Source organism: Fringilla coelebs (genome assembly GCF_963513975.1).
Source record: "Fringilla coelebs genome assembly, chromosome: 2".
Lineage (NCBI taxonomy): Eukaryota > Metazoa > Chordata > Aves > Passeriformes > Fringillidae > Fringilla > Fringilla coelebs.
The window spans coordinates 91,708,317-91,732,774 of NC_140029.1; the positions used below are offsets into that span (position 1 = coordinate 91,708,317).

At 46.2% G+C, this 24,458-nt stretch overlaps 1 protein-coding gene across 1 annotated transcript in view; it reads left to right on the plus strand.

Annotated features, from left to right (window-relative positions):
• Positions 1–3,651: 3,651 nt before the first annotated feature.
• FSTL1 (follistatin like 1) overlaps positions 3,652–24,458 on the plus strand; it is a 51,997-nt gene continuing 31,190 nt past the window's right edge. The window contains exons 1-2 of the mRNA XM_084226069.1: positions 3,652–3,741; positions 3,840–3,899. Of these exons, the coding sequence (XP_084082195.1) occupies positions 3,739–3,741; positions 3,840–3,899 (63 nt within the window). The 5' untranslated portion in view covers positions 3,652–3,738. The remainder of the gene's footprint in view (positions 3,742–3,839; positions 3,900–24,458) is intronic.

Sequence of the window (24,458 nt, forward strand, 5' to 3'; positions counted from 1 at the left end):
GAAGAAAAAAAAACAAAGCCAGAAGAATAGAAAAAAACACTGTATTTAACAAAGTGCGGTCTGCACAGTAACCAAACTCCAGAAAAGTAGTTACAGACTCAAGTCAGCACTGCCAGGTCAGGGGGACACCTGGAGAAGGCTGCTGCAGGCCTGAGTTCTCAAAGAAGGTGGTGAGGTGTCCATGTGATCCACGTGTTACAGCTCTGGGGACCCTCACTCTGGCCTTGCGGTCATCCTAGAGTTCATTTGTGTCTGATGCCCTCATCCTTGAGGGTATAACCCTGCCCCAGGCTTTCCCCTCATGTCTCGCAGTCTTGGCCAATGTCTGCTGGGAAAACCCAGACATTCCTTGGTCCTTCCTCAGGCGCTGGCAATCTGGTCCATGAGGAGTCACTGCTCACATAGCTCAAGACAACACAGATGTCTCTGGTGCCACACGAGCTGAGCTTTCTCAGCTACAACCTTAACAGGTTTGCTACTCAAAAATAATTCCCCGCTTCTTAATTCCACCAAATAATGTTGCTGCAAATTTCCTACTCTTCAATGGGACAGACTGTTCTCCCGTCACGCAGGCAACTATTGTCCTGTCAAAAAGGCCACTTGCCAAACAGCTTGGTTTCTTGAATTGTAACCTAAAACACAGTGCAGGCTGGGCAATCACTGACTTCATCACAGCAGTGTGAGCACAACCCCATCCCTTAGGGCAGATGTTTCATATGGCAGGGGGGAAATGGGGAAACATGAAGGATGTGGGTGGTGGATAGGAGTGAGGTAATGTGGAGAGAGTGATATAATGGTACAGCCACAAGGGTTGGGTGAGGGCTTAAGAAGTAATTTTTTAGCTTGTTTAGCCTCATTTCCCTGGGAAACGAGGCTTACAATATCATTTTGGGTGTATATGTGTGCACATGCTGTAATAAGGGAGAGGCTGAGCCTTCAGAGCAACCCTCGTGAGGCACCACAGATCCAGGGGAGTGATCTTGACAGTGCCCCAAGAATGGAGAAAGCCTCTGTTGAAGCCTGCGTTTTATTAAACACAGGAGAATGTATCCACCCATGAGATGTACACTTGCATGTGTCCAAACTTCCCTTGATGTGCTTCTCAGGCAACAACTTGTTACTGAATTTCAGTTGTGCAGCCACTTGGGGATAAGTATGTATCTCAAAATTTGCAATCCCATATGTGTAACAAAATGTTTGTTTTAGAAATACAAGTGACTTGAAAGTAAGCATCAGCAGAAATGAAATACTGGTATATGTAATAGAACAACATCTTCTCTGTAGAGCAATGATTCCCAATTTCTTTGGCCCACCAGAGCATTGCAGCCTTCAAAATTTCAGGCAAACATTGTTCACCCTTATAATGAAGCTTTTAGCTGAAAGCATTTTTATGATACTTTGGTTGTGTAGCCAGAAATGATGAATTACCTTATCCATTATGGCCACAGCTTGAAAACACAACTGTAAATGCATTTGCTTCCCCCTTTTTCTAGTGCTTCTGATTCAAGCTACGTGTTTCGAGTCCATCACAAAAGGGCAAAGATTCCCATCAGATTTATTTCTCATGCACTCAGGTTGTACTAACTGTTCCTTTGCGCTTTATGATTTTAAATTGTGAAAGTTTGGAAAAAAAGTGAAGAGTTTGTTGGATATCATGTATTTGGTTATAAAATGTGCGCCTTTGTACACAGCAATAAGGTTCTGGTGTCTGTACTGAGATTGTTTTGTCTTGTGTTCACCCTTTCTGATGCTTGTATGAGAGATGATTTTTGGTTTTTACTTCTACCCATTTCCACATGATAGAAACTAACTTGAAGAAATATATTTTCATGCACCTGAATGTCAACACAGAATGGGAGATTTAATCCTTTACTTTCTGTTCCATATTTAGTCCTTTGAGTACACAGAAGAAAAATCCATGCTCATGGTGACCTACATAATCCCCAGAGTGCCTAATCACACCGTCATGAGGAGGCTGCCTGTGGTATCAGGGAGGGAATGTGGGCACTGGGAGACCCCTGCTAGTGCTCTTCTGAAGGCTGATATGAGTCACTTTTACTCTCTGGAAATAGAGAGCCTCCTCCTGTAACACAGCTTCTACAGAGCTGAGTATCAAGGGCACATAAATTGATTGATCTTTTAAAATGTGTTTATCATTGGCTATTTGTTTTTTTCTTATCATGGCACTCACTTCAGGGTGACTCAGGGCGAGCTTCTGCAAACTAGAGGCCAGCTGATTTCAGCCATAACTATGCCTGTGCTGTATCATGAGGCAATCAATGACTCCGAAACTAAGAGGTACATCATGATAGGTGAGTTTCAAAAAACCAAAACCAAGCAATGAAAATCACATTGCTCAGCATCAGCAGTGAAATAATTAGACATCTCTTCAGGATGGATTTATAGACTAGTACCATTCACAGGCAGAAGCAGAACTTGCTGGGGAGGATGCTTTATAAATGCAAAATTAGTAACAGTAGTCCTAAAACCAAAACTGAGTAAGGAAGCAGAGCCTGAGGAAGCACAGAAAAATGCACAGCTGCCTTGAACAGACCAGATGTGGGCTGATCTAGGGTAACTCTTCCCAGAGTTTTCTCCTTGCAGCAGGATGCTGGAATACTCTTTGGTCTTTGTGAATGAGGGTACACATGCCAGCATCTCCCTTGGTGCCTGTGTGCATTGAGGGCACAGAATAAAACAGGAAAAGAAGCTAGTTTATGGGCATGCTTGGTCAGAGTGAGATGGTATTTTAAAGCCAGGGGTGCCATTTTTGGTTACAACAAACCTCAAAACTTGAGAAAATGCCTTTGACAACTGGTGTCATAGCGTTGCTTGTTGTGAGAGAGGTTTCTGAATGTGCCCAAGGCAATGGGTCTCTTTGCATTGTCACATCCTCTCTTCTGCCTACTGGAGGCTACTGAAATTCAGAGATAAAGAGCTAAAACAAGAGGATCACAAGTATTTATACACAAATGAGAACCACCAGGCATTTCAGGTGGGATTTTGAGCCCCTGTGCCTGGCATGAAGCCCTGGCTGGCCTGTTTTGCTCAGAGAACATTTGGCTTCTAACATATATGGGTTCAAACACCTGCTTTTAAACCTGCCCGCATCCCGACACGAGTGACACCCGTAGCTGTGGCCAGCACTTCAGTGGCCTCAGGGCTGGAGCGCAGGGGGACAGTGGGTTGAGTCGGTGAGTGAATCCAGCCTGTGGAAAAGCCACCTCGTGCCTCAGTTTCCCAATTTTTGTGACCATGTGAGGGGCGGCTGCGACCCCTCGGCGGGATTCTCTTGATCCGGCTGGCGGGCATCCGCGCCCCGGCGCGGCTGTCGCCACTCCTCGGGAACCCCCACTGGGGTAGGGCTCGGGGAGCCTCCCCGGACCCGCGATCTGCCCGGCGGGGGTGTGAAGCCGGGCGTTGTGGGGAGGCAACCGAGTCCCCTGGACGCCCCTCAGCCTCCTGCTGCCTTCAAAGGCCGCCGAGGTCGCCGTGGGGCGCCGAGGGGCCGGCGGCGGGAGGGACGGGGGCACCGCCGAGGGGCGGCGGGGAGCAGCGGGCGGGAGCCGGGGAGGAGTCGGCCCCGGGGCGGGGGTCGGGCCGGGCCGGGGGTGGAGCCGCGGGCTGGCGGGTCGGGGCGAGGGGGAGCCCTCCCCTTCCCTTCACGAGCGAGCCGGAGCCGGGGAAGGCGCCTCCGCAACTCCTCCTGCCCCGCCGGTGCCGCCCGCCGCCCGCAGCATGGTGAGAGGGGTCGCCGGGCGGGAAGTTCGGCGGCGGCGGCCGCCCCGCCGGCCCCGGCCCGGCCCGCGCTCACCGCCTCCCCGCTCCCTCTCTTGCAGATCTGGAAAACTCTCCCGCTGCTCTGCGCCCTGCTGGCCGCCGCCCGCCTGCGAGCCGAGGTAGGCGCGGGGCCCCGGCGGCGGGTCGGGGAACGGGACGGGACGGGTGGGGACAGCGGGAGCGCCGCGGCGCCCGCGGGGGAGCAGCCGGGAGCGGGGAAAGTGGCAGCCGGGGCGGAGAGGGAAGTTGCGAGGCCGACGGGCGTTTCGGTGGGGCGCGGGGCTGTGTCCGCGCCGGGGCCGGACGCCTGCATCCCGCCACCGGGACGGGCTCCCCGGGGCAGCCCCCTTCCTTCCTCCCTCCTTTTCTCCATCCCTCCCTCACTCCCGCGCGCTCTTTCCGTCGCTCTTCTTTTCTTCCTTTCTTTCAATGCAATGACATTGAAAACCTTTGAAAGCCCCCAGCTGCAAACCCCCCAGCTCTGTTGACAGAAAACAAACGGTGCCTGCATTCCCGGTTGCGGCGGCGGCCTCCCTAAAAAGTGAAGTCAGAAACAAAATATTTGATAATTACGGCAGGGAAAATGTGGAAGTGATTTGAGGAAAATGAACTCAAGCTGGGCTGGGAAGGGAGGCCGAGCCTGCCTTCGGAGGAAAGCGGTCCCGCTCGGGAGGCAGCTCGTCCTCCCTCCCTGCATTTTTTCTCCCTACATGTTTCTCCCAGATGGTGAGACCCACCCTAGAGCATCGCAGTTTGGCTCCACGAAAAAAAAAAAAAAGGCATAAACACGTCTGGTTCCCTCTTTTTCTGCCTCCCACCCATGGACTGTGCTGCCTGGGTTATGGTAAAGAATGGGGATTAGGATGGAGCCCATCGCTGTTGCTCTCTGTCCATGAGCAAAGCTCTTTGTGAACTCCCTGCAACGGCCAGGTGAGGAGCAGAGATGATACAGAGTGGTTGTTAGCCAACACTGTTGGGCTCTGGTCGCTGCTGTCATGAAAACCAAGAGGGGTGGGAATGAGCTGTAGTATGTACCAGCATTTCACATCTGCCTGTACATGATAATATTGTAATACACATTCCTCCCAAATACTTATGTAGTGAGTGTTTCCATGCATCCTCTCCAACACTGTTCTGAATAAGCTAAATCGTGTTTTTTAATTTTCTTAGGAACCCTAAATAAATCATACTCAGCTCTGGTCAATGTTCACCAACATTTCTGTAGGAAGGAGGTGCACAGCATAAGAAAAATTATAATAAGAGCTAAATAATGATGACATTGGTCTGAGTAAAGCCTTCTGGGATCAGTAACCCAGAGAAACAGCCAAAATATGTTTGGCCCTGCACTTGTGATTCCATTGGTGTCACTAACATTGTCGAAGTGCTAATTCCTGCTTTTTGCCTAATGTTTTCTAATCTGTAGTACCTGGATAGCTTCCCAGACATAAGTACTGTCATGTCTCTGTGTCTCACCTGCAAACTGAAAGTAAGAAAAAGTGTACAGCCATCATGTTCAAAACTTGGTTTTAAAGGCCAGTTCATGCTTGAGTGAATAAATGAATTATTATGACTGGCTTCAGAGATAATGGTCCAAGTGTCAAACCAGTGAATGTTTTAGTTTGAATCCAGTCTAAGTTCAGGAAAACTTGAGACGGATGACTTAGGTCTGGGTCTGGTTTCAGGGAAAATGGACACTTCAGGCAACTTTTGTTTTGGGGTTCAGTTTGATTGCTCTTTGCTAGTAGCTGCCAAGCAGTGAATACTACCTCAGTCATGGGTAGCATCCCATCCTCTGGGATATTTAGGCCTTCTAATTTTCTAAAGAGTGGGCTGCTTGTAATTCAGAGACAGCTTTGATGCTTACCCACTTCTAAATGTTTCTTGTTACTACTCTACTGCATCACTGGCATTCAGTGAGATTAGTGTGGCATTTTCCTGTGTGGTTTTCCCTTTCCAGATTTTGGAAGCGATAACCCTCTCTATGCCTTCTCTTTCTGCTGCAGCTTGCACTTTGTCCCTTTCAGTACATTCAGAATATTAACACAGAGCCTTAAGCTTCTAATCCTTTTGTTAGCAAAACTCTGAGTTGTACTGGGGTTCTTGTACAACATTCATTTCTACAACATTGTTAGGTGCATAATTAGAGTCTTTAAGGAAAGAAAGAAATTGCTTCAGTAAATGTTCCTGGCATAACTTCATGCAGACTGGAAAATCTGAGGCGTGCCAGAACTTTGGAGCTTTTCTTGGCCTGGTTCAGTAATAGTCACAAGAGCAATAGACGGTGAACTGTACTCCTCGGATGGAGGCCAGCCACCAGCTCCAGACAGCCCCTTTTATCTCTCTTTTCCTGGGTCAGACTCAATGAGGGGGCTGTTCACTCATATTAACAGGGATACTGCAGATGTGAAGTTACTCATATTCTCAGCTGGGGCTCCCAAAGCATATGGAGTAATTTTTGGGAAGCATCCATCACAATAGAGGAAAAGGGAGAGGCTTGAAATGTCTGTTGGATGTATTTAAAGTCAATCAGTTGTTCAGTTCCTGCTGGAGTAAGTTACCTAGTTAGCGCTGGAGAGGAGTCCAGGTGCTATTTGGCTCTGCCCATTGAGGTCTGAAGGCTGGTGTGTGGGACCACTTCCATACCAGCATCATTCTGTCTCCTACCAGGTTACTTGTTTCACAATAAGAGCGGGGGGTTTTCTTGTTTTCATTTTCACTTAAACTTCATTCAGAATCTTTGAGAAAGTTATTTTCACCATGAATTTTAGATGTTAGCAAAGAGGTATATGCCAGCATGAGTATATTGGTGTGAGCTGTGGATACAAGTCCTTTCTTGAATCCAGCCTTGCCAAGAAGAGAGGTCACTGACCTGGCCTGCCTTCTGCTCCTTGCAAGTCTTCTGGCCATTCAAAATAATCTCTGGGGCCTGTAGCTGTTCTTCTGAGCTATCCTTAACCCATTTCTGGCCAAATGAGCCAGCCTTTGGAAAGGGTTATGTGTAAACGGTTTGATCTGACTTGTCTCATTTTGGCTAAAAAGGCAAGCAGAGGAAGACAAGCAACTTCACTCTTGTGAGGAGATGTACAGACCGATCTGAGGCACTCTAACCCCTGGGCAACACAGTGGTGGCAAATATCTGGAAGCAGATTCACAACTGTTTCTAAAAGCATGGTGTTTGCAGTGTCTACATCTGTTGTAACCTTGGGATGATTTTTTTTTTCACCTGACCTCTGTTTCCCTCAATGTAGTTTTTCTATATGAAAAGCTGAAAAGGGATGTTAAGGGGGAGAGAGAAGGCAGAGGTTTCTGTTTGCTTAACTCACCTAAGTGCTTCCTCTTGATCTGACTTGGCTGCTTTTTCATGTAAGGAGAGGAACTTTTCACCCTTTCCAAGACTTGTGCCATTTGCCAGCAGAGTACTTGTGTGCACCAGGGGATTTGGAGCTGGGAATTCAGATGATCTTCACAGGACTTGATGTACTTCCTCTCACTGGGTTGTTCACACAGTGTAGCCAGCATCAGGAGCTTGCCTTGGTCGAACTTTTCCCACGTTTTTGCAATGGACAAAACCTAAAACTGATGTCTTAATAAAGGAAATGGATTAAATTTAAATTGAGATCCCTGTGTAGTTGCATAGCCATATTTGGCTCTGAAACCATCATTTTAAGAAGTTTGCCTTTTGAAATTAAATGATAGAGACTTTAAGAATAGTTCAGCCCTGCTTTCACTGATAATTCAGCCAGGACGGTGGACAGAAAAGACAGCATGGTGCCAATGATGTGGGTAATGCAGGCTGTTTTTAATAGGCAGTGACTTTGTGCAATACAACCCAGCAGTAACACATTCATAAAATAATTTAATAAAAGTGACTTCCCAGGTGTAGTCTAGCAATCACATCTTCAGTGGAAGGAAAGATTGCATCCATTTTTTTCTCCTTGAGCTGGTTTTGGAGTGATAGGTGTCTTCCTTCTTGAAATCCTTCCCTTGAGTGCCAGACCAGGCATTGCTGGAATTGCATCTCAAGACAATAAGCACCTTTTAAATGGGAAAGTAGGAAATAAGTGATTCTTTCCTGGGAGCACGGCAAAGGCTCATCAGTGCAAAGCCTATTTTTTAAGGTTCGTGCTGTGCCACCAGGCAGCTGCTGCGCTGCAGATGTCCCAGGAGTTGGAGTGTGCGAGATGAACCAAGCGGTTCTGTCCGAGGCACCTCATTGTGCTGAATCACTGGCCAAATGCCCCATGTAGGAGTGTTTAAACAACCTCCCTGGCTGTTCTGAAGGGGCTGTAGCCTCTGAGCAGCAGCACGTGTGGCACGAGCTCTGCAGCAGACGCGATGTCGTGTAGCACTTACGTGTGCGTGGCACCCAAATGCTGCTTCTCAGATGGAGCTGCTGTCAGAGCCGAGCTGCTCTGTGTGAACGCGCCAGCGGCTGACTGAATGACTTTATCTGCCAGAGTGCAAATTCCTTGCCGGTAATTAACAGGGGGCTGCTGCTGGGGGCTGCCGAGGAGGCAGCTCTGCTCCCAGCACAGGAGGAAGGGACTGGCTGAGTCTCCTGTTGCATTTTCCAGCTGCTGTTATTGGTACAGCTGCTTACCCATCAGGAGGCTTCGGGACACCTTTGATCTTTCTTGTGTGGTGTTACATGAGCTGGGGAGTGTTTCTCTTTGTACAGAAGAGAGTTTGTCACGAATCTCAGCCAGATGTCTCTTCCCAGACTGATGAGACTCCCATTAACCAGGCTGTGTTTCCACCGCATATCCTGTGAGCTAGACGAGATTGGTTCTCAGAAATGCCTTGTTTACCTGGGTTGCATCTATCTTTGCAGGGATGTTGGCTTCTGCTCTACTGTGATAGCTATGCTAATCTGTAAATAACCAGCATTTCCTTGGAGAGATTTATCTCTCACAGTGTGGTCCCTGAGTTTAGCAAGCAAAAAGCAGCCTGCTGTTGTGCTGTGAAGCGTACTTCCTTCTACAGCTGCATCTGGGTGGTAGACAAGGGGTTATACACATCTGGACTTTACCAGGGCTTGAAGGTTTTGCCACAACTGTGTACTGTTAGGTGTGAGCTGGTTAGAGCAGGGGTGTATTTGCTCTCAACTGTGGGATTCGGATTGCAAATCCTCAACAGTAAATAAACAGATAGCTGGTGAACAAGTCTGGACACTTCAATGCTCTGTTAAAGCACAGATAACTGTAGTACAAGCAGCAACTGTGTGACATTTTCTTGCTAGTTTTTCTCAAATGTGTTTCAGTACTGATCTGGGCTGAAGACACCAGGCCGCAGTAATGAGTGGCTGTCCCTTCTCTGCCTTGCAAACTACCTACTCCCAAGTGAAGTCCATATAAGCTGCTGTGAAATTTTGTTACTGTGCTGTAGTTTTGTCTCTTATTACAGTGTACCTCTTGGTTTTGGCATGGGCCCTGTGGTTGCTTGGGACAGTTGTTTAGATGAAGGCTGCTAAGAGCTGAAGAAAAGCAAATTCATGCTCCAGTCTGCAAATGTGGAATTTCTTACAGATGTCTGCACCTTGCTTGGAGTGCATCAGGAGGCCTATAAGCTCGAAACAAATTTGAGGCTCCTCTTGTACAAACACACCTTGGAAGGAGCAAAAGATTTGGGGTGGATGACTGGAGAGGAGTTTAGTATCTTGTTAACTTCAGCTGGAAGTGAATCCCATATTTCCACTGTTTCACAGCTAAACAGTGTTTTCCTTGGCTGTACTCTCTCAGCTGCTGTCCTGGAGATGGACCTCTAACCATTTTCTCAAAATACCTTAATGCTGTGTAATAGACCCCATAGAACTGAGCTTTTCTTGTTCCTTCTCCTTAGTCCTTCCCTTTTTAACTGCAAAGACCAGCAAACCAGCCTGAGGGAACAATGGTGAGAAACAGATAAAAGCACCAAGACAGAGCCACTGTGTTTCATTTGCAGGAAGAGAGGATTTGCTCACCTTATGCTCCAAGCATGGAAAGGCTGTTTGGACAGCTATTTGTTATCCACTGCTGGTTGTCACTAGTCAGTACATGTTCCTTCTGACCCATCTCTGCTTCTTGCTTAGAGTCCTGAGACAGGATCAAGAGACCTTGGGAACATGAATGCTGGTAGAGCTTCCAGTGCTTAATCAGCTTCTTCCCAACACTGAAAGTTTTCAAGAAACAGTGATTTGAAGATTGCTTCATAGTCAGAAACAAATTCTTTAGTTTTGTATCTGTGAGGAGACCTAGAGAGGTCATGGAAAGATTTGCTGTGGAGGTACCCATGGCAGTAATATGACTCAAACCTGAAAGGGTCTTAAGTCCTACAAGTCATGGGATGGGAGCAGAGGATGTTAAAGTCTTTTATAAGAGGGAAGCAGGAGTGGAGTGACAGGAGTGCGCTGGTGAAGGCGCCTGCATCTGATGGAGAGATATGCTGGTGAACCTTGTCCTAATGAAGGAGCCCAGAGCCTGGGTGTACTTCCTGCCATCAGAAGTGCTATCCTTGCCTGTCTTTTCCTTGTCACCCTGCTGCAATGGTGAGATATTTTAGGGCTTGAGTGTCAGAGAGGCAGAACAAGGAATTTCTGCCCATCCGCCAGGATGGGCTTTGGCAGGCACTGGCCAGCTGATAAGTTGGCCTCCGGCACTGTGTTGTCCAGGGATGGTTTTGACAGCAGAGCCTGCTGTTTTCCCGACAATGGATCAATCTGGAGGACTGTTCCTGGGAAGGTGCCCCTCCATGCTAGAGCAGCCCCTGCCATTTAAGCACTGGTAATTTTAGCCCGAAGCCAAGAGCTTTCCTTCTGCATGATGTAACTCCTTGCATATGTACTTCTTGCTGCTCTGGGACCTTCTTTCCCCTCCCAGTTTTGGCTGTATTTTCATGTTTATGTTCAAGGAAGCGTAAGTATGAGGGATTGGAATTGTTGTCTCATTTCCTATATGTAGAAGGAAGCGATTTCATTGGGGAATTTTTGCAATGTCTGGATCATTTAGTTGTCTGGGTGAGTAAAATTCCTCAGGGATAACTGTAAAGGTTGTGACCGAGCTCTGGTCTGCAGTTTGTGCATTCAAACTCAGAGCTCTGGAAGATGAAGGTGGCAAGGGACCAAGCATTCATGTGGGAGGCATTGCCTTCAGCTTGGCAGAAAAGCTGCAGTGTTCCTGTGTGAGGACAGCGTGTTTGCTCCACGATGCAAGCTCTGGGGTATTCCAGTCCTAAGACAAAGAATGCCACATGAGTAGTCTCAGGCTAATCTTCTGGCAGTTCTCTCCCTCTCCAATTGCCCTCTGGATGGATCATGGAGAAGTCAGGTTGCAGCAGAGGCTCAGTTTCTCTCAAAGCCCTTTTTTCTGTCATCCCCAGGACTGGGGCTTAGACCCCTTTGTAGAGGATGATGTGTAAGGGTAAGGAGGAGCAGATTAAGCAGAGAGTACCTCTATATTCTTTCCTTGTTCAGAAAAACAGACTGTTTTTTCTACAAGGTATCACTGCATGCCCTGGGATTAGTAGCTGCTTGTACAAACCATAGCCATTAGTGTCTTATTAAATCCAGTTTTACACATCCCTGATAAGAGATGCCCCCCTTCCTGTTCTCTGAAAAATGATACTACACTCTGGAATATCTCAGAGTTAATAAGTTTATCTTCACAGTCCTCTTCTGTGAGCAAGTAGACCATTTTTTTTTTTTTAATTCTGTCCCAATGGTCCTAATTACACCCCCGTGTTCAGTGATAATCAGTGCCTCCCCCATGCCATTATCTCCACCTTGTACACACAGCCAGTTTGTGGGACCCCTCAGCTCAGTGCTTAGCACGCCTCTTTTCATCTCCTTGTATCTCCCTTCCTCCTGTCAATGGAAAGGAAAGACCTATGTGATCTGATTCTCTGTTTGGTGTCCCCTTTGAACCTTCTCAAGCAACTTTTAAACTGAAAAGCCAGTTTCAGTCATGTTTAGTGAAGCATGTTAATTTCCTACAGGATACAGTGTTGCTCTAAGTTTTGTAAAAGTAGGTGCGGTGCTACAGTACTTACTGCCTTACCAGAGGGAAAAGCTTGAGTGTGAGTTCAGCTTCTGCTGCAGGCCAGAGAAGCAATTTATGAGCATTCCCCAGTGATTGTAGTTCATACCTTCATAGCCACTAAATGCTATCAGCCTCAAGAAGGAATCTGCGGGAAGCAGTTTGTAGAACAATTTATTGTTGCTCAACTTTGAACTCGGTGCTTTGTCTTCTCCTCTTTGGCACTCAGAGCTGTGCAGTCCCCCAGGAGGGTGTCATGGAGGAAACTGAGCCTAAGCATAGCTAATCAGGGGGCACAAAATGTGGTTTGTTACACCTCGTGTACACCCACACCCATGTGCACAGAGCCACTGTGCCCAGTCCTGTTACTTGCTGGTAACTCCTGCAACGCAGACCTGGGATGGGAGAATGGAGGATGTAGCAAAATTTGCAGTTGATGTGGATTATTTGTGGATTTCCTGTCTTGCTGGGTGAGTGTTAAATCTCACTGTGGTATGTGAAAAGCTTGAACTCATACAGTGCCAGCGCCGTGCCTGGGCTGCTCCTGGCTCTGTGCACGTGAAAACCAAAAGAGATGGGAGAACAGCTGGATGTTAACACCTCCTCACAAATCAGTGCCAAGCTCTTCTGCAGGGCAGCAGCACACATCCAGATGCTGGGGTGAGTTAGGCCATCCTGGCTGCAGATACAAGGTCAACAGTAAACCAGCATTAAACAGAGCAAACTATTGAGGTTTGGGTGCTTTGGTTTTGTTTCAGGTTAATATTTATTTGCTGTGGGGTTTTGGCAGGGTGGAGAGACTACAGCAGACTCTCAGCATCTGTGGTTCAAACACTTTCAGAGCCTGTGGGCATCAAGAAAATGCAAACAGACTCTTTGCAGACCAATTTGTCCTCAGTCTTAGCATGATGCCATGATTTGTATGTAGGCTTTGGGCAAGGCATCCTATTCCTCTAAGCTGTGGTGCTCACATCTGTAAGACAAGGATAATGATGGTGCTGTGCCTCATAGCAAGGTTTATAAAGCTGAATGCATTCCTGTTAAGAAAAGTTTAAAAGCTCTCATGTAGAAGGTGCAGCAGGCATTGCCGAGGATCATTTTCCTTCCCAGCAATGGTAACAATAATAAGAAAAATGGACACAAAATGTAGACCAGAGGGTGATACAGCAATTTTTTGCCAGCCAGTGAAGACATGCAAAAAGGGCTTAATATGGGGCCACCTTCAAGGTGTGAGCCAATGGCTCACAGATGGAAAAGAGGTGGTTGAATGTTTTGATGAAGCCAGAGAGAGTAAGAAGCCAGTCATAAAGTGGGAGAGCTGGGGTTTCTCAGAGGGAATTGCACTTCTGGGGTGCATTCGCTCTTGCAAGAAAGCAGTAAGCACCTCTCCATCCCCTAATACCTCAGAGGAAAAAAACTAGAGCAGTGCTGTAAGGGGAGCACTTGACATTACAACAATGTAGATTTCCCCGTGTTCTGGTTCACCAGAGAACCTTACACAGGGCATAGTCCCTTGCTTTCCCTGACAGGTCTGCCAGAGGTTGACAAAGGAGGATATGGGTTAGTGATTTCCATTGGTTGTCATGGAAACTAATGGAAATTACTCTTCTTTCTTCTTTTTTTTTTTTTTTTTTTTTTGTCTGTCTGTCATATATGAAGATTTTGTTAAAACAACTAGGAAGCATTCTTTCTTTTTCTCTCTCTCTCTCTCTTGTTTTTAACATTCTAATTGCTACTTCTGCTCTTCAAAAGTATTTTGTTGGCAGAATTTTCCTAGGCAAGTTTTTGAATACTATAAAGTTTGTATTGGGGATGAGCATCTGAAGTAGGGCAGCTGCTGGTCAGTTCTGTGTGCTGAGCTACGTTCCACTCTGACAGTTTCTGCAAGGTACCCACGTGACCATTTTCTCACCAAAAGGCTTAAAATTAGATGGCAGGTAGCCTGAGTGTTCTGTTTCCCATGTAAATGGTAAGCAGATGATTAACTACTCTGAAAAAGCACAAGCTGGATGAAAGGGGGATGATAATGCCAATTTATCAGCACTGAGTTGTCAGCTTGCTGACATAGTGATGGTAAAGAGCTTAGAGAATTTCAGATTAGAGGTGTGGGTGTAACACAATGTATTATTATTGCTATTTCATGTAAACATCAGAATGTCTTGTTGCTAAAAATATGACTGTCTACCAACTCCACTGACACTAAAAGGGGCAATTTTCCCCATAGATTAGTAGATGGTGAAACCAGAAGGAGCTATTGTGCTTTGGTTCTGCCCTCTTGCACAATACAGCCCATATATCTAGTTTTTTTATTAATTCCATTTGCTCTGGACTCTACAATGTGTCTTAAAAGCATCTAGTCTTGATTAAGTAATTACTACAAATGGAAAATACCACTGTGTTTGGTACGTTGCTGCAGTGGTTAATTACCCACATGCTGTTACATCTCATTTCTGGCTTGCATTTGTCCAGTCTTGATCTACAGATGCTGAATCTTCTGTTTAATCCACTAAACAGAAGAAGCCTTTAGTCCAATGTGTCTCTTCCCCACTGCTGTAACTGTGGTCTGTACAAAGACTCTCCTAGTCTTGTCTTTGGCAAACTGAGCAGCCTGAGCTGCTCAAGCCATCCCCTGGCAAGGTGAGTTTCCTAACCTCTTGCTCAGTACTGGGTCTCCATGCAGTACATCCCTTTGCCAGTGTGTTGGTGCTCCCTCACTCTGTGGTTACAGGGCACATCCATGTGCTTGCTACTGGGAATCCATGAATACTGGGCAGTGTAAATTGTGAAAAGAAGAAAGGCAAAACCATTATGATTTACTACTAGGGAGTTTATACACATTAACACACACCCCATCAGGAAGCACAGCTGGTGAAATTTTCACAGTGGGGTTGCTCCCTTAGTACACAGATGTGCTGTTGTTGTTACCAGCTAAAGTTTTGGATTTGAGTTTCCTAAAATACATGCATAAGTTAAAGGTCACAATTTGGAGTGCTTTCTGACCCTCTTAACTTCACAGGTGAGATTTGACTGGTCTGGGGGCCAGGAGGTGTGCTCAGCACAGCTTGTGTCCTCTAGGAGGCAAGCAGCAGAACTGCTTAGGTGGAGCCTGTCCTCAGGCAGCCTCAGCTGAAGCTTGCTGGGGCTCCTGTGCTCCCCAGCCAGTGCCCTGAGCACGGTCTCTCTTTGTCTTTAACTTTTGTCCTTAAGTAGGGATGTTGGATTTTTTCTCCTCTGAGAGCAAGTGGAAAGCTGGCTGTGTTTCTTGGCCTCAGGTCCCTTCTTGGAAAGACTAAATGGGTGAGGCTGAAGGTTTGTGCTTTCACAGCTTTAAGGCATCTTCCTGCATGGCAGCCTTTACTGGGCAGCAGAGGCAGTCAGATAAAGAAAGCTCATGCACTTTTTCTGTGGGCAAGCTAGTTGGAAGTCTTTTTTTGCCAGGTGATGCTTTCACCCTGTGCTCTCCTGCAAGCTTGAAACTTATTTTTAATAAAAGTCTGGCAAGATGCAACAAAGCCCTGTTTCTCAAGGCTGTGATTTTTAGACTTGTAGCCACACTTCCTTCAGACATGCATCTAAAGAAGTGGTTACAGACTGTGTGAGTTGCTCTGCCTGTGAGCTGCCCTGAAGAAAGGTGAGCATCTCCTGTGCTGCTTTGTCTTTGTGCTCCCTCTTCTTTTTTCTTTGCCCTTAGGCAGCTAAAAACTGAACTCTGCCCCCAGAATAACTCCAGATGTTTGGAATGAGGGTGAGCACAGTTTTTAATTTTTTGTCTTTACAGACATGAGAGAAAACATTGGAAAATGGAGCATAGGGAGTGCAAAAGAGGTGCCCTCCCTCTCTGCCCCATCACATTCCCTACAGCCCCTGTGACAGAAGCCCTTTGCTGGCTGCTTTGTCTTTTGGATGCAGGAGAGCCTCAAAGCTTTTTCAGAGAAGCTGTGGTCTGTCCCCATGGTTTCTCTCACATAAAACCTCTCCTTCAGAGCCTCCAGCAGGATACAGGTGAGGACATTTGTCCATGGTCCCCCGCTGGAATGGGGAACTTGTCAAGTGTTCATTTATTGCAGAGGCAAATCCCAGAGGACACTAGGTGATGCACTCAAGGGGACACAAGGTACCATGACTGAAGGGTGAATGCAGAAGCATTTATCAGCTTAAGTCTGTGTGAGAAGGGCTTTGTGTCCTTGCTCATACTCCTGCAGCAAATGGCAGGATAGTGTCATGGAACAACTGCAGTTGTTGGTGGAAGGTGAGGATGGGCTTACCTGGCAGGACTTGCAAGGCTTCCCACAGACCTCCCATGTGGTATTGGATTAGTGCTGAAGATAGATAATGTATCTAACTTTCATGGAGAACAGGGGAGTTAGTCTCCTAAAGGATGATAGTGGTCTGAGCCGACTTCAAGGTGGGTGGTTTGGTAGAATCTTCCTCATCCTGTGTCACCATGTAAGATTCTTAAAGAAGAGCTTTCTACCCCATGACCACATTTAGGTGATAATGCAGTGCAGTTCATGCCTGCTTTCAGGAAGCAGCTATCTGACACAGCAGTGGAGAGTGTGCATACAGCTTTCATACTTAGGTCTGTTTGTTTAGCCAGGTGTTCACACAGTAAGTACCAGGAGTCCCAAATTAGTTCCTTTCAGCCTCTGTCCCATCCAGCAGCATTATGTGTTCCTAAGAGGTTGTTGAAAGCATTAGGATGTCTTGGGGAGGAGTGCCCATATTTGCATCATTATTTTTTATAGGATTTAGCTGTTAAAAGCCAGGCACACTGCATACTGCTGGCTGGGGTCCCAGTGTTATTATAGTCTGATCTCTCTGCAGTTGAATGGTTTCCGACAGGGAAGTGGGGAGGGGAGGAATTAAAATGTCTTGGCTCAGATGAAGATACAAAACTCAGGTAAGATGAAGAAACATGGTGAAGTCCATGTATGGAGTATGCAGAGGTATAAAGCATGTGTTTCACAAACTATTACTTGGTGTGTTTGATGACGTATGAGAAGGTGGAGGAACAAGATTTAATGGAACATTGATGTGACTGGAAGAACAACATCCCGTATAGCAGGGCTGTGCTGGCATCCTGACATTTTGGAGAATATGAGGCTCATGAAAGTCAATTGTATTTTGCTGTAACAAAGGACTTGGAGGATTAGGCTTGAACAGCTGAAATGCAGTGTGGCCATGGCTGCCTGCAGCAGCCTTTGGCTGAGATTGCCATCACACAGCAGAGATGACTGGACAGGTCGTGGAGCATGGCCGGCAGCGCTTATGGCACAGTGTGCACTGGTAACTGAACGTGGGGCAGCTTTCCCATGGGAGATGAAGCAGAGAGCTGCAGCACCTTGGCAGGAACTGCTCCACAACCACCTGGGATACCTTTGCTGTAGAGCATGCATTCATTGCTGAAGGGGAGAAGGGAGCAGCTGCAAACAATGCCCCTTTAGAGACTTGATTTTCATCCACACCCTGGACTTTATGTTGCTGACTGAAACATTAAAGGCTTCTTGTATAAAGCTTCACTGCTGGGACTAGGCTGTGTTTCTGTATGTGTTTCTTCACAGTATCAGGGATGCCAAGGCAAGAGCAAGTAAGACATGCATGGGTAAGGGTCGTGGTTCACCCAGTAAGTGAGAATTGGTGTCAAGGCCTCATGAGTGAAAGGTTTTTAAGGACCAGCACCAATGTGGAAGACATTCATGTTCACAGTAAGATACTTAGCCTCTCTTTGGTGAGTTACTGTATTGAAGTGGCTCAGGAACTAGAAGTGCTAGAGCATTTGAAACACAAGGAGGAACATAGAGCCAGCAGCTGGATTTGCCTAGGCTGTGGTGAAGTTGTTGGGTGTTATGATTGCAGTAAATCTTTCATTATTTAAGATTAAGATTAATCTAAGATTTAATCTAAGATTATTTGCTGTATCTTGCTTTTGCCATAGGCTAAAGGAACACACACACACACACACACACACACGATCCCTTCAGCTTGGTGACAGGACTTTCTAGGGCTTGTATCTTACCTGTGTCTGACCTGAAGAGCATACACCCTCAGAGGGTCTGTGTGTTTGGTAGGGAAGGACTGGGGCAAGACTTTGGACTTGGCAAGTTTTATTCTAGGAACACTGTTAGATCTTCAGTAAGGAGCTTTTGGGGCTTCTTTGGGTAGTGGGGTTTTTTCAGTGGGTATTTTTGGTTTTGTTTGTTTGCTTGTTTTTAGGTTATCTCAAACTGAGCTAACCCAAGTTACTGGGGAGCTGAAAAATAAGATTTGCTTTCTTTCCAAAACAAACCAAGAACTCAAAATGTTCCTTGTTGAGTTCCTGAACCTTTTCTTGCATAGTATTAGACTTTCATTAATTGCAAAACTTCCAGATGGCCTGCAGCACTTTACATTGGTTAATTGTGGCTCAATACATTGCTACAGATTCACATGCTATTTCTAAAATAATTTTGTGTGAAGTTGATCATGTTATCTTGTAACATTTCCTACAGCCTGCACATTAGTACAGGTAGTGTCTAGTGTAGCTTTGTTTGACAAAGCAAGTGGGACAATCCAGTACATGAGATTTACATCTACAATACACAATATGTACTTTTAAGGTTTTTTTCCTCAGTATTCAAAGGCTACCAGTGATTTCCTGGCATGCTTAGTCAAAGCTGGCTCTAGGGAGATATTTTAATAAATGCTTTGGGTGTGTGAATTTCCTGGGTTTTCTTAAATCTTTGTCAAAAAAGAAAACCCATTGTCTCTTCTAAATTTCCTACCTTAATTTCTTTCAACACATTGCATTTTACATCTGAAATCTGCTCTTCATAGGAGTAGAGGGTCTGGTTGCATTGGGAGTTGTAAAAATAGACTGCTTCTATATTCAGGTGATGTCATTCCTGGAGGGGAGCCCTGGAAGGGGGGAAGGTGGTGTCAGTAGTGCAGGTATTAGGGTCAGGAGGGCTTTCTTATTAGTTAGGCAGTGGAGGATGCTCCTACTTTTACAGTGGGCTCTGAGCTGGTGAGAGCATGAGCAGTGCTGATAACTCTGGCAGTCCTAGCTTTATCTTTTGCACCTACAGCTCCCTGCCCCCATGGGGAGCAGTAGATAGCCAAACCAGCCTTTCCAACAGCAAAGAATGCTCCATCAACTTCTGTAGAATAAACATCTTTCTTTAGTTCTTTAGCCCCTTTATTTGCCTCTAAGCCCTTCATGACAAGGAAGACATTTTGTTCTGTTCCTATCTTTTCTTTCCCTCCTTCAAAGTACAGTCTGGGATCTCACCAATCATCAGCAATGCAGTCTAATACTCTAGGCTGCAAACTGTAGTGGCTGAGGCACAAGCATGTATTTCTTTCTGCTGACTTTATTAGAGGAGCAGTAAATTCTGGCTGGCCAACAAGGTGGATAGCCAAGGCTGGCAGACAGCTGTGCAAGCTAATGTCTTAAACTGCTGCAGCTGGATTTGCCAGAGGCTGCCTTCTGAAACCTTTAGTCTGCCTCAGATTTGTGTCTATCAGAGTTTATTTTTTCCCCTCAGAAAGTAATGGCAAAAATTGGCTTGTCTTCACTTGGGTTCTGCAGGAGAACCTACCATCCTACAGCGATATTTTCTTTCACCTACCTCCCAGTGCAGCCCTGGCTGCAAATGAGCCACTTAATGTCATACATGGACTTCACTAAAGTTGTGGCAGAAGCTGGGTCTGTCCCGTGCTTAATGAAGACTGCAAGAATAGTGTGACCTTCTCTTTAGTTACTCACTGCATTCATTAAATGGGAAATTTTCTGTGGAATACCAAAATTGTTTATACTGCATTAAGCAAGGGAAGTTTGCCAAATATTTTATGCTTGTTTAGCTTAAAATATGTCCAAACTAAGTGCGTTCCCCTGCCTTTGATTTGATTTTGACATAAAGTATGAAAACCACCAAGTTTCAGCCTGCCACACATGTGTCTGGTGTCTCGATAGTTCTACAAACAAGGAGGTTTGTGGAGAAAGATTAACTCAGCCATTTCTGCATTGTTGGAAAGGGAGAGCGTGACCACTGCCCTCACTTTGTGGAGCTGAGCTTTTCACATCAGAGGGGATATTTTCAGGCAGTGTTAGACTGGTGCTGTGGGCTGGGTTTCCAGCAAGGCTAAAGGCTTTTGTTTCCTTTCTGTATCACTAAGCATTTCCAACCTCTGTGAATGTCAGGCTGTTTGGAGGAATGTTCTCCCCTGGCAGAAGAACTGAAGCAGATCAGATGATTTTTCTCTTTGAGGGAGGAGGTTAAAAGTAGGCATGCAAGGCTGGATACAAAAGGTAAAAAGGGGAATGTCAATCTTCATATGGTTCCCAGGAGGATGGAAAGCCAGCTCAGATCATCAGCAGTGTCACCTCTGATTCAAGGAGTAGCAATTGGGAGTGGTCAAAAGCAAGGTTAGGGTTGTGTTTCCAAGTTGCATCAGAGACACTCTCTCTGATGAGGTGGGCTACCAGAAATTCACGGTGTCTGGCTTCTTGCTGTTGTATGGGAAAACAGAGGCACACAAAAAATGTTACCACTAAATGAGCAAGCAAAAAACCCCCACGGAAATATCCTGTCCCTAAGCCAACTGACCTGGCTTTGGTAATTGGAGATCTGCTGTCTGTGCAGAGATCTTGGCTTCTGCTGCCACTATAAACTTCTAGGTTTCTGGGACGTTTCCCAAAGTCCGGCACAATCACCTTCATTGCTCAGGGAGGAATTGCTGCCGTGCAGGTACCCTTCACATCTGTGGGGGCCATTGCCTTGTCATGTGTCTTTTTCTACCACCTTTGTTTTGCCTTTAATACCTCCCTATCCCATGTTCCTGAGCTCTAAGGTGTAAATCTGTTGAGCTGCAGCTCCAGCTGCTGTGAAAAATTAATTTTTTGGGGGGGAGATATGAGCTGCTTGTGTGGCTGCTGGTATTGGGGAAGAAGACACCTGGGACCTGCAGTGCTGAGCTCTGGCTGCAGTTTGCTTGTTATTCCTCAATGTTTTTTTCTTCTGTGGTACAGTGCATCTATAATTTTATTTTGCTGCCTGCTGCATCATCTATCTCTGCCCATTAGAGCATTTAAAATCATAGAATACCCTGAGTTGGAAAGGACCCACAAGAATCACTGAATCCCTCTCCTGGCCCTGCACAGGACACCCCAAGAGTCACACTATGTGCCCTAGAGCATTGTCCAAACACTTTTTGAACTCTGTCAGGCTTGGTGCGGTGTCCACTTCCCTGGGGAGCCTGTTCCAGTGCCCAGCCACCCTCTGAGTGAAGAACCTTTTCCAAATATCTAACCTTAACCTCCTGTGACACATTTTCATTCCATCCACTCAGGTGCTATCACTAGTAACCAGACTTTTTGCTGCTTAATTTGCTGCCTAATTACTTGAGCAGCTGTAAAACCTCTGTAAGGTAGGCTGTTACTCCATCTCTCTTGCTTTAACCAAAGACAAGCAAATAAAGTCATCACATCCAGGTTGCTTTCATCCTTTAGAGATGTGATGACAACCACTGACTCTGTATGGTGAAGAGCGCAGGGCTATGCTTCTCTTTTGAGAAAATACAAGTAAGAAAGATGAAGGTCAGACATGACCTTTGTGCTTGGCTCCACAGTACTTGCTTACCCAGTAACTAAGAGGGAATTTTCATGAGTAGAGCAGCATTAACTCAGCCATCTTCACGGGCAAAGGGTTTGTGGTACCCGTGAATTCAGACTGCTGCTGTACTCATTCAGGCCCTGAGCTTCATCCCACTATGCGGCTGCCTGATGAGGGAACATAAAGCACCCACTGGGATCTGCTGCCACACAATCCAGGTTCCAAGGGGACTCTAGCTCCAGGGGATGGTCATGCCCTACCTGCCAGCCATTTCTCTGTGCTCTAAGTCATGTCCTGAGCCTGCTTTTTCTACAAAAACCATCTGCTGATTCAGTTCTTCACCCTTGTACCATTTGTCCTGTTTTCTTCTGGCCTCAACCTTGCTGGCTGCAATGATGCATGACCTGGAAGGGAGATGTAGCCCCCCTGCCTTTCATTTCATTGCTCCTTGCTGTATGCCATGCAGCAGATGCCTGTGAAATCCTGCAATCCCAGAAGAGAGCTCATTTGGCATTCCTGTTTAGCTCGTGTTTGAGCAACATAATTTGGATCAGTGAGCTGTAAGGGGAAAGATTGTTCTCAGCAGAGACTGAAGTTTTAGAAGGAAAAAGGTGCTAGAACGGTCACTGTGTGTAAATTGGTGATTTCCACGAACACACACTAAATTGCTATGGTCCTTGAGATGTGGCTGTCTTCCCACAAGCAAGAGGCACCAAGCTGACTCTTCCATCAAATTCAGGCCCTTGCAGAGGTGCTGAGGTCTGCTCTGTGTTCTGAGCACAACTTTAACAATTCCTCAGACATGGACAAAACTACTTAATCTTGTTCTTAGAAACCGTTGACCTTTTTCTGTTGACACTTTAAAAGGAAAAGTCACCCTGAGGCAAACTTCTGACATGGAAACATTTCAACCTGAGCAGTTCCGTGCTGGCAAAGTTCTCAGCAGTGGAAAAGATATTTTCATAAGAGAAAGTGTCAGGCTGCTTTTAAGCATCGGGTGCTACCTGTTACACCCATAACAGTGTGGGTTCTTTCAACAACACCTTGAATTCTGTGAATCTGCTGGCTCAGCTGCTCTCCATTCCTCAGAGGACCTTTAGAGGAGGTCAGGCTGTGAAGTACAAACCCAAGTAAAGTTGGAGGGGGATGAGAGCTGCTGTTTTATATACACAGCTTGGCATGTCTTTGCATTTTCCAGTCACAAGGATGTCTTGCAAATTCCAGATGTATGGAAAATTATGCCTTTACCTTGGCCTTTACTACACTTCCCATCATGGTACTTGACTCCTTACAGGCTGTGGCTGAGATTCTGCCATGGCTTTGGCAATGTCTGCATTATTAAATTAAATATGCATGGGTTTGCCAACTGTGGGGCTAAGGGAGACCAAATGGCCAACATCTGTGCTGCTGTTAGCTCTTACTTAGAGATGCTGCATGTGAATTACTTCTTGGTTACTGGGGGTCTGTGCTAACCCCTAAACCGTGTGTGAGAACTTGCAGACCACACCATTGGCCCTATTCTTTGAGCTTGGATGCTTGGGGTTTTCCTGCTAGTGCCTGGCTCTCTTGAATTTCCCAAGGTAAGCACAGCCCTGGTGCTCTGTGCCCATCCCAAAATTGCAGCTCCTCAATTTTTCCCTTTGTGCTGTTCAGGGGTGGATTGAGCTCTGTCAGCCCCTGGTGGCTTCTCCTGTTGCCTCAGGGTATTCCTGTCCACAGCTGAACTTCAAGGAGCTTTGCTGGGATTAGCCTGGACATGGAGGATTACTGATATCTGTGATATCTGTTATGAATTCACTCCATTTAGTGCTCTAAACTCTTCCTCCTTACTCCTGGGTTATCAGCCATAGCTATTGCTAACGCTATTGCTAACGAGTTTGTTAGGAGCACCAGCAGGGAGATGAGCTGAGACTGATGAATTGACTTAGGTTATTGTGTGCTGTGGAGGAGTCTTCAGGTGGTTCCAATCTCCAGTTCTGGTGACACAACTGCAAGTAGCATAGAGGCGAAACTTGCGTACCACAGTTATCTGGCGTATGGGTTGTGTCCCTGCTCTGAAATCTTGTCTGTATTTCTGAGCAATGGAGAGCTATGCAGTAAAATGAATCTCCCATGAAGGCTGGTCATCCCGCTATTTCTTCATGTAAAATTCCTTCACCAACAGCCTCAAGGACAATGCTGTATTGCTCAGACACTTAATGCTGTAGAATTTGTCTTGGGAAATAATATAATTGCATTTTTTTCATAACAAAGCCATTACACTGTCAAAAGCCTAATTTTCTGTTGTATTAGCCGACAGGCAGCAGAGATTGCTGGGAAAAGAAAGTGCTTAGCTTAACCTAAATTTCTTGCTAGCAAGAAAAATGGAATGAAAACAAAATGAATTTATAATGAAATGGATTTATTTCTGGGCTTTCCTATTGTGCTGTTGTTTGCTTTCTTTGAGGGCATTTAGAGCTGATTAGCAGCCCTGGAGACAGAAGTCCATTATTTACCCAAAGAGCAGCCAAAAATGGAGAGACAACAATGCAGCTTTCCTCCCTCCCTTTTTCTCTATCCTCTGCATCCCAAAACAAGCCTCAGATTTGCCCAGAAGGGAGCATTCTTCATCGAAGAGAGGATAGCTAAGTCTGTGTGGTCTGCTGTCTTCTGTTGGAGATGCCAGCAGAGCATTTGCTGGAGGTCTCCAGTTCCTCAGGGTCAGGTCCCTGTGCTGGGGAGAAGCATGGAATCCCTGCCCGGACTGTGGGAGGCAAAGGGCTGGCAAGGGTCTCTGAATCCATCTGTGCTTAACCAGCCTTCTGGGAAGCAGGATCACAAGGGCTGTTTCAGGAACAAGGAGGACGAACATGTGGTCTTGCTGAAGAGATTTTGCAAAAGCCTGCACAAAAAAAATTGTTTCTTTACATGGGAATTAAAGCTAGGGGGAAGAAGTGGGAGAGCCAGATATGAGCTGGTCTGTAGCAGCATCTCTACCCTCCTCCTCCTCCCCAGGTCCTGGGAATTGTTCCTGGAATCTCTGCATGCTCTATCTGTGGTGCATGGGCACTTAGATACCTGCAGAGATCCTGAGCATCCA